General features: G+C 40.6%; 1 protein-coding gene and 1 pseudogene across 1 annotated transcript; one reads left to right on the forward strand and one right to left on the reverse strand.

The window, feature by feature from the left end:
• The first annotated feature begins 4,430 nt into the window (after window positions 1-4,430).
• LOC102771844 (olfactory receptor 13F1) lies at window positions 4,431-5,390 on the forward strand. Its single transcript, XM_006768736.1, has one exon. It carries the CDS (start codon window positions 4,431-4,433, stop codon window positions 5,388-5,390), a length of 960 nt encoding a protein of 319 aa, XP_006768799.1.
• Window positions 5,391-7,464: 2,074 nt separating this feature from the next.
• Window positions 7,465-8,779, reverse strand: LOC102772124 (annotated as a pseudogene).
• Between the last annotated feature and the right edge of the window lie 1,697 nt (window positions 8,780-10,476).

The following is a 10,476-nucleotide window of genomic DNA, read 5'->3' on the forward strand; positions in this document are numbered from 1 at the left end:
AGCCCCCCCCCCCACCTCGTGCATGAATTTTGTGCACCGGGCCTCTAGTTCTATCTAATAAAGACAGAATATGCAAATTGACCATCACTTTCAACAAAGATGGTGGCGTCCACAGCCAATAAGGAGGGTATAAGCAAATTGTCATGATAAAGATGGTGGTGGCCGGTCTGGGGCACAGGTGTCCCGCCCCACCCCGGCCGCTCTGGGCCCGAGCGAAGGCGATGTTGGCAGCCAGGGGAAGGAAGGCCTATTCTTGCATGAATCTTTGTGCATCGGGCCTCTAGTTATTATATAATCTATAAAGAATCACAAACATTGCACTAGAAACTTAGTTTATTCAAGGAGCATTTGATAGTAATAGCTTATCTGATTGATCAATGCTCTGTCTTCACTTTGCAGCCATTTAAAAGCTCACTAAGGATGTCGTATCTTCTATTACTCAGGTAACTGAGATATTTGGAGAGATTTCTGAAAATAAATGAGTCACTTTACAAGCTCAGAGGCCATATGGGAAGGCATTTTTACAGTTCTATTAATTGCAATCTTTTCTGTATAATTCAAGGGCAATCTACAGAATGAACGGAATAGGCAAATAGTCTCTTCCAGTTCTGCTTACTCAAATGCTGCTCAAGAAACAGGTCTTTTACTGGGCCAAATGACTTAAAATAATTGTTTTAAGTTGCCCAATTTATTTTGGTTCTGAACTTGGAGAATCACACCCTTGGGAACTGGAAAGTTTCTTAACTTTATGTTTCTGAATCACAGTATTAAATTGTTAAGGGAGTTGGAAGGTCCCTAAGAGCAACAAGAGATAATAGTAGTATTAGTTCCATGGGTAACTCTTTGGAATTTTTTTTTGGAGCAGATCATAGGTGGTGATTTTGGCAGAACAAATCTTCATGTCATGACTTCTCTTAGGAAGTTATTTTTAAATTTTTAATTAATAGGAACTATATATGTTGAGACTTTGTGAATCAGGCAAGATTTGGGTTGAGTTTTTGCAAACTATGAATATCCATATTGCTTCTCACTGCAATATTTTTAATAAAAATACCGCTGCATGGCTGACTTGAACATAGTTTTTGTAAAGTATATAGTTTTGTAAAGAATATAGTTTTGTAAAGAATATTGTTTTTGCAATTTAAAACATTCAGAATCTTTTGCTCTTTGGAGCCCTGAATCAGATTCATAAAAGACTGTGCTGAAGATAACTAAGTCTAAATGTTGAAGCGTACATTGACCAAAGGAAGATGCTCACCACAAATGCTGAGGTAAATGGGCACTGACATTATCCATCTATTTTTTGTATTCTTGGATTTACAGAATTTGTTAATGAGTCTCAGGCCAGGAAACCAGAAGAGAGACACTTACTTTAAAAAGAAGTACTAACTAGTAGGAAAATATTGAATTGAAGAAATGAGTCATGAATATACAGGGTGGAATAAAAGTAGGTTTATAGTTGCGAGTGCACAGAACAAAGTTTATTCTTATATTATTTTTATTAATTATTGTATTATTTTCTTTTTTTAATATAAAGTACAGTGTGCTATATATATATTTGAGATTTGCTTTTTCCACTTATAAAATTCATCCCTACATTTTATCCATCTGTCACTTAGGTAAATCAAGTCTTCTGGATTGGTGTTCTAATGTATTATTTTCCATATGCATAACTGTAAGCCTATTTTTGCCCCATCCTGAAGCATAGAATTTTTAGCATTATTATGCCCTAGTTTTTCTCATTTATCTTAAACATTTCATTAAACTCCTCCAAGCTTCTGTCAACTTTAAAATGTGATGCCAATAAATTCAATAAAAAGGAAAAAAACAACAACAAAAATAATTGAGAGGGTTGGATTATAAATTCTCCAAGCCCACTTTGGCCTTGATATTTTAAAGAGGGGAGTTTGCAGGAAAACATTTAATTATTTTAGCACTGTAATCAGAAGTCATATTTAGAGAAAGAGAAAATATCTAGACTCTGGCAAACATGTGAGATAAGGGTAAGGGAAGGCGTAAGGACTCAATATGTATGAGAGAAGACTTCATTGTTTTGTTTCTGAAAGGGAGGGCAGGAGAATGGTGGAGAGAGTGAAAGAAGAGAGAAAACAGGACCCAGAGCTGGAGCAAGAAGACTGAATGCTGGCTGGGGAAAGACCAATAGAGAAACCCTCAGTGGAAGTAGGGGTGTGTGCTGCCCCAAAAGGAGTTTATAGACCAGAAATGTCTAACATTCACCTTCCTGGTGAATCAGTAAAGTGTTCGTATTTGCCTATGGATTGTTGGTTGAAATTTTAATGGGTTATAAAGAAGTGCAGAGTTATTTTATCTGAGTCAGTGTGGGCCAGCACTGAAGCAGCATAGAGGCAATTACGATTCTGGAGGGCAGGGAGGCCATGAAATCATAGACCCTTGTGATTGCCGGAAATTTTAGAGAAGCCATGGGATTGGAGGGGGTGGTGGAGGGAGAATTTGAAGGAAGTTCATCTAGATCTCTGCTATGTGCACAAGGGAGGAATGATCCTCCTCCTTGTACAGATTAGAAAACCAAGTTTCACCCCGCCTTCGTTGCTCAGTGGTTGAGCATTGGCCTATGAACCAGGAGGTCATGGTTTGATTCCTGGTCAGAGCACATGCCTGGGTTGCAGGCTTGATCCCAGTATGGGGCGTGCAGGAGGCAGCCAATCAATGATTCTCTCTCATCATTAATGTTTCTATCTCTCCCTCCCTTTCCCATTCTCTCTGAAATCAAAAAATAAATTTAAAAAAGCATCATGACAAGATCCACTGGGGAAATGAGCCAGTGGGTCTGTCTTTAAAAAAGGAAGGAAGGAAGAAAGGAAAGGGAGGGAGGGAGGCCAAGTTTGAAAGAGATCAAGTGATTTGCCTTATTTTACACACCAGTAAGTAGCATGGTTGGACTGAGAGCCCAGATCTCACACTCTGAAGGTGGTGCTCCATTGCAGAAAATGATTGTTTGGGAAACATTTCTACTTCTGCCAGTGCAAGTGGTCATTGTTTTTAACCCCCCCCCCCCCCGACACAATGTACATCAAATATCTAAAGATAAGAGCAATCTTTATTTCTTAAGGCAACTAGTTTTTTTTTTGAATGTTGCACATAATTTATTGCAAAAGTAAATTACAAGTTGAGAAGTCTTCAGGCTTTTATGTTGACACAGAACTATAGCGAACATGTCCTGTGGGAGTGCTGATTGTCCACCCACAGGCAGGACGGTGGGGATACTGGTGTCCATTTATTTTAATACGTATTCAAAACTTACCAAGTGCAAGGTAGCATTGTATCATTAAAAATCGTAACTGTGAGTTATTTGGTAGTTTTGTGGGGAATAAGCTCTGGAGAAGCTCACAGCCCAGTGGCGGTGCACATATGAGTGTGGTCCAGTGTGACACATAAGTATGTATAAAGAATAAAGTGTACTTGAGACAATGGCTTATAGTTTTAATGATTGGATAAAATATTTGAGAAAGACAAGATTGGAGCTGGGAAAGAAGGAAACTCTAGGTGAACAGACTGTAAATTAAAGCCATAACAATATAAAATGGCTGGTGAGCTGGTTATTATCTCAGACCAGAGTAAGGAGGTGGAGTACTGGGAGATGAGGTTGGAGAAGTAGGCAGTGATGAGCATGTGAGGCTTGTGTGTTTGTGATTGATTTCATTTGAACTCTATCTTGTAGGAAAGTAGTTTTTAAGCGTGTTGCCATATGTGATGAATTGTGAAATATATTGTAAGTAATTTGATTTGCATTATAAAATACTTACTTGTTGGGTAAAATTATTTTCTTTCTAAGAAAGTATAGGTTCATGATTATTCCATACATAAAAAATGCCTTCTTGAAGAGAGAAATCAGTTAGTGTTATAGTGAGTGGACTCCTTTCTAACTTCTATTTATATTCTGTAGTGTGTATCATATCCATCCAATATATTACACAATTTGCAGCTTTATGAAATGCAACCAAATATTTTCTTGTTGCAGCTTTTATAAAATATTTTTCTTTGCCCAGAAATCTCCCCTAGTCCTTATCTTGAGTAGGTCCAATACACCTTCTTATTAAACTAATTCTCAAACTGTCTCACTGAGCAACACCCCCGATATAGAATTATGATTCTTCATGTTTGTCTAGTACCCTGGGGCATATTTATGTCATTTCATTATAACTGTTTATTTACTTGAGTGTGTTTTATATTTTATTGTGAGTTGCCTGGGAGTAGCTTTAGATCTTCAGTGACTTATAGTGTGTTTGGTACATGTTAAATGAATGAATAAATAAATAGGTATTGCCAGGATCATGATTCACTTAACGTACCCCTAACAAAAAACCCTTAAAAGTTGGTAGAGTTTAAAATTTTAAGTATATACAATGTATACTTTTATTCACTATGACAGATGAATAAGAAGGAATAAAATGGTCAAGACAAATTCAACAGTCATTTCAAGTTTTATTTTTCTGGGATTTACTCACTACCCCAAAGTTGAAAGCACCATAATTGTGCTGTGCTTGCTGATGTACTTGGTCACTTTGTTGGGTAATATTGTTCTGATCTCCGTCACCATCCTGGATTCCCACCTCCACACGCCCATGTACTTCTTCCTCAGCAACCTCTCCTTTCTGGACATCTGGTACACTTCTTCTGCTCTTGTTCCAATGCTGGCAAACTTTGTTTCAGGGAAGAACACCATCTCCTTCTCAGGATGTGCCACTCAAATGTACATCTCTCTTGCCATGGGCTCCACTGAGTGCGTGCTCCTGTCCATGATGGCCTTTGACCGCTATGTGGCCATCTGTAACCCCTTGAGATACCCCATCGTCATGAACAAGAGGGTCTGTGTGCAGATTGCAGCTGGCTCCTGGGTGGCAGGCTGCCTCACCTCCCTGGTGGAAACTGTGTCTGTGCTGCATCAGTCTCTCTGTGGAAAGAACATCATCGATCATTTCACTTGTGAAATTCTGGCTGTCCTGAAACTGGTTTGTGTAGACACTTCCACGGTGCAGTTAATCATGCTGGTGATCAGCATACTACTTCTTCCTATGCCGATGCTTCTCATTTGTATCTCTTATGCGTTTATTCTCTCCAACATCTTAAGAATTACCTCAGTGGATGGTCGAAGCAAAGCTTTTTCAACATGTGCAGCCCACCTAACTGTGGTGGTTTTGTTCTATGGGACAGCTCTCTCCATGTATCTGAAGCCCTCAGCTGTAGATTCACAAGAAATCGATAAATTTATGGCTTTGGTATATATTGGATTAACTCCCATGTTGAATCCTATCATTTATAGTTTACGAAACAAAGAGGTAAAAGCAGCTGTGAGAAAATTGCTAATTAGGGACTCTCTTTGTGCTCTTTTAATCCATAGTAACAAGTAATATCGATAAACATTAAGGGATATATAGTGGTTAATACACAGCAGAACATTGGGATAATGGGGGAAGGCTCTCATTTTAAATGAGATATGTGATTTCCCAAGTCTCTTTCTTGACCAATCACTGAGACTCTAAGATAATGTAGATATATTTTATTTATTTTTATTTGTTAAATATAGATGTAGTTTAAATAAACATATCTGAAATAAGTCTCATGATGAAAAATTTCAGTTTTTGTTCTGGGTTGTGGAGGATAAATATAACTTTGAAATAAGCATGAAAAGTTAGCATACTGAGTATTCAAAATTATGTACATGTAACATATAAATATAATAACTCTTGTGGATTTTAAAAGCTATTTTATGATTAACCTCTATTTTAGGCTGAATTGTTTTCCTCCCAAACTCTCATGTTGAAGCTATAACCTCTAAGTACCACAGAATGTATCTGCGTTTGAAGATATGCTCTTTATAGAGGTGATTAAGTTAAAATGAGGCTGTTAGTTTTGGCCCTCCTACAACCTGAGTTGTGTTGTTCTAAGAAGAAGAAATTTAGGCACACATTGATACACCAGGGGTGCTCACACACAGAGGAAAGGGCATAGGAGAAGGTGGCTATCTGAAAGCCAAGGAGAGACCTCAGAAGAAATAAAACCTGGACTTCTAGCCTCCAGAACTATGAGCAAATAAATTTCTGTTGTTTAAGCCACCAAATTTCTGGAATTTTGTTATGGCAGTTAGCAAATGAATAAAACCTATTTTTCAGCATAGCTAAATTTAATGGAAATAATTTCATATTCTCCAAATGTGTGGCTGTGTTTTACATCTGTAGGTGTGTTTGTTCATGCAGACAGGTGTGTGTGATGTGAATGTCTGTGTACAAATGTAAAAGGTATGCATAAATATATCTTGAAGTGTGGTAGAGGAGTGCCAGTCTGGAAGAAAAATAGAGAGTTTAGTGGTATGTTGGTCCTAGAGTGCTGATATTATTTTGTGAATTCCAAGAAGCTACAGGGTATTTCAGTGAGACTATTAGCCCTCTTTTGTGCATGTGTGTGTGTGTGCGTGCGCTTTTTTCCTGACACCTGGTCCTTAAATCCATGGGTATAAATAAACCCATCAGTACTTAGACAGAAAAGACATGGTATCTATATTAGAGAATTTACAATACCCCAAACCCACTAAATTGGTGTAAATTATCGAAATTTATGACTATATCTTACTATATATACCACAATATTCGAGGACTTTAGAAAATGTACACCCAGCAGCTTTTATAGTATTGGAGATCCCCTCTGGACCAGATGACTAAATGCGAGGTTAATGTGTGAAACTTACTTGCTCTTTATCATGGAGTTGTCACCAGAGTCAATAGGATTGTTGTGATGGTTTAGATCCAGGCTGAGGGCTGCCCATTGGTGTAGAAGAAAAGGACGGGAGATGTTCTGGGATTAACTTTACGGCATGTGAGAAAATCATAGCAAAGGTTTATCTGGTCTGTTTAAAGGGTGACAACTGCAAGACAGGTAGATAGATTGGGGTCAGTGGACTGACCGATCATTATCCAATGCTAATCCGTAATAGAAGGGTGAGAGAGTGGAGCTAATAGAAAGGAGAGTGGCAGTAAATGTAAGCAGTAGCAGATCCAGTGATATGACTTAAAGCTTATTAATTCCAACCAGTCATATTCACTTATTCTACCTCAGAGATTTCACTGCCTGCATAAGGGTAAGGGTGAATATGATCTATGGGACTCACAAACCTCTGTTTCTGTCAGGAGCCTTCCTCAAAAAGGCTTGCATTCCTTTTAACTTTCTTTGTTATTTGGCCTTGGGTTTACTGTATCCAAGTGGGTACTTTTCTGAAACTGACTTCACCAAATATCTATAAGCTTATGAGGCCTGTACTTGTGAAGACCTCTTAAGGCTTCTGACAGGATCATAGGCATTAGTCTTGTGGTTTGCTCTGCCTGATTTGAATCAACTTCAGTAGCACACACACTAGATCACCATGGATCTCTCATTCTTTTATTGCCTATGACTAGTATTTTTTTCTTAAACTAAAATAACTTTTTTTTTTCATTTACAAAAGGATGTAGAATACATAAAACAAGGCAACATTTGTTCTTTTTTCTCATCTTCTGGTATGGGATCTGGTGGTGACTCCTCCACTGTTGCACGGCTGCTCTCCAAGCCAGTGTTACTATCACTGGTTCCTTCCTTGATCATACTGTCCACCGCCCTCCCGTCCACTCTCCTTGTCCTCAGGGGTAGACGTGCCTTCTTCACCAGTATGCTGACTTTCCGTCGTTTCTTCAAGATGTGTCTCCATTGGAACGTTCTCATCTTTCTTTTCTTCAGTCTCATTTGCTGCTTGTTCTTCCTCAGGAACAATACTGCTCTGTGTTCAGCTTGCTCTGCTGCCCACTTCTCCCTTTCCTTCTGCCTTTTTGCGAGCCTGTTCCTCTGCCTGTGCAATTTCAGCTGCAGTTTTTTCCCATATCCACTTCTGTTTGTAAACCACACAACATTTTAAGTTCATTGTTAAATGAATCTGTGCTCCCCGGGAATTTCCTCTTCTTTTCCTGGTGTTGCTCCTCTATTTGAAGAAGTTCAGCTTCTAATTTTTGCTGGTGAACCATTAAGAACTGGGCCTGTTGTTTGAAGATCTGCATTCTAGCTGTTGTGACAACCGACCGAATGTCTGGCAGCACACTTTCACTAAGGATTTCACTGATGAGGCGGTGGTTTCTCTGGAAACGAACGGTGGCTGTATGCTTCATTGAAAAGCCATCATCATAATCATCTGGATCTTCAGCAGGCTGAGTGCTCATGTAAGGTTCTCCATGTGAGACTGCCTCTGTCGACTTTCTTCCCCTAAAGCAGCTTCTGCATGACTTTTTGCACTTGTGTAAGCAAGATACGTGGGGGAACTAGATTTATTGTATTCTATCTTTTCTGCTTCATATTCATTTAAATATTCTTGTTTTTCTTCATCAATGAGATCTCACCACATGCTACCAATAATCTTGCCAATCTCCCACAGCTTTAAGTTAGAGTTAGAAGCCTTTACGTGCTCCCAGACCTTTCTTCTATACCTCATGTAGAGCATCAACGGTTTATCTGGTGGCTTGGGGGTTTGGGAATTGTAATACCAGAAGATACCATGACATGGCTGTTGGTACCCGGGTTCCCTCCCATCCTGTAGTTGTTGTAGGTGAGATGACTGTATGGATTGTATCCCACAAGCCCTGATGTGCTGGGCATTTGTGTGGCAGGAGCTGGGGTGGGTTTGACAAAGGGAAGCGAGGCCGGAACTATGGGTGCCTTTTCTGCCTATGGTGTCTCAGATTCATTCTTAAGGAACTGCAAACTCAATCTTCCAAAATGTCAGGAAGACTATCTTATGACTAGATTTTTTTATATTTCATAATTTTTATTTTAATACATTAAATAGCAAGATGGGGTTAGCACAGCCGTGGGCAAACTACAGCCTGCGGGCCGGATCTGGCCCGTTCGAAATGAATAAAACTATTGAAAAAAAAGACCGTACCCTTTATGTAATGATGTTTACTTTGAATTTATATTAGTTCACACAAACACTCCATCCATGCTTTTGTTCCGGCCCTCCGGTCCAGTTTAAGAACCCACTGTGGCCCTTGAGTCAAAAAGTTTGCTCACCCCTGGGTTAGCACTACAAAAATACAGTGAAAAAGTGATATTAGAATCAAGGTTAAGGTATCCTATATAATAATGAGGTAATATGCAAATTAACCCTCACGCCCTCACAAGATGGCTGCCTATGACTAGGCAGGCAGGGGGGTTAGTGAGGGATGACCAAATGACTGAACAGCAGGCTGCATGGGGTGACCAGGCCAGCAGGGGGACAGTTGGGTGCGACCAGGTTGGCAGGGGGGGCGGCAGTAAGAGGCAACCAGGCCGACAGGGAGTAGTTAGGGGCGATCAGGCTGGTGCTCAGAGGCAGTGAGGGGCAATCAGGCAGGCAGGCAGGTGGGCGATTAGGAGCCAGTGGTCCAGGATTGTGAGAGGAATGTCCAACTGCCGGTTTAGGCCCGATCCTAAACTGGCAGTTGGACATCTCCCAAGGGGTGTCAGATTGGAGAGGGTGCAGGCTGAGCTGAGGGGACCACCTCTGCCCCCGTGCATGAATTTTGTGCATTGGGCCTCTAGTATACCCTATTAAAAAAATGCCTTTTAATGTTAACACATAGACTGCCTCTGAATTGAAGAAGTAATAGAGGTGTCATGACAAATGAAAAGGCTTGTGAACAAAGTAAAGAGCAATATTCAAATGGGAATGCATATTAATTCAAAAAAATCCTGTGTATCCTCCTTTCCACTGAATCCTCGTTAGTATAATAAAATAAGATATATGATAACCTGGTTCTCAATTAAAATCACAATATTATTCTAATTATCTACATATTCCTGCTAACAAAGTAAAAACTTGTAGAAAAAAAATCTTTCTCATTTACATGTCAATGCCTGTCAATCTAGTAACTACTGCAGCAGGAGTAGTGATATCTACACTAATAAAAGAGAAAAATGGTAATTGGCGTATGACGCTACCCTTTCATTGGCTAATAAGGGCTATATGCAAATTAACTGCCAACTAAGATTGGCAGTTAACTGCCAACTAAGATTGGCGGTTAATTTGCATATGTAGGCACAATGCAGGGAGGCGAAAGGGAAAGCAGGAAGAAGCCCCCTGCCACTGACAGTGATCGGAAACCCAGAGGGGAGCTAAGAGCCGGGGTCGCCTTTGCCCTGCCCCCTGGCCATGATCGGAGAAACAGGTGCCTTTTCCGCCCTGACCAGTGATAGCAAGAAGTAGGGGTGGAGCCAGCGATGGGAGCTGGGCACGGTTGAAGCTGGCAGTCCCGGGAGCTAGGGGTCCCTTGCCTGGGCCTAAACCGGAGCCCATGATCGCGGGGCCGCTGCAGCTGCGGGTCCCTGCTGCCTGGGCCGGACTCCTAGGCCAGAGGCGTTAGGCCTGGGCAGGGGCGGAGCCTGCAACCGCTGGGAGCTGGGGGTCCCCTGCCCAGGCCTGACACCTCTGCCGGAGGCCTC

This window comes from Myotis davidii, unplaced genomic scaffold (assembly GCF_000327345.1).
Source record: "Myotis davidii unplaced genomic scaffold, ASM32734v1 scaffold723, whole genome shotgun sequence".
NCBI lineage: Eukaryota > Metazoa > Chordata > Mammalia > Chiroptera > Vespertilionidae > Myotis > Myotis davidii.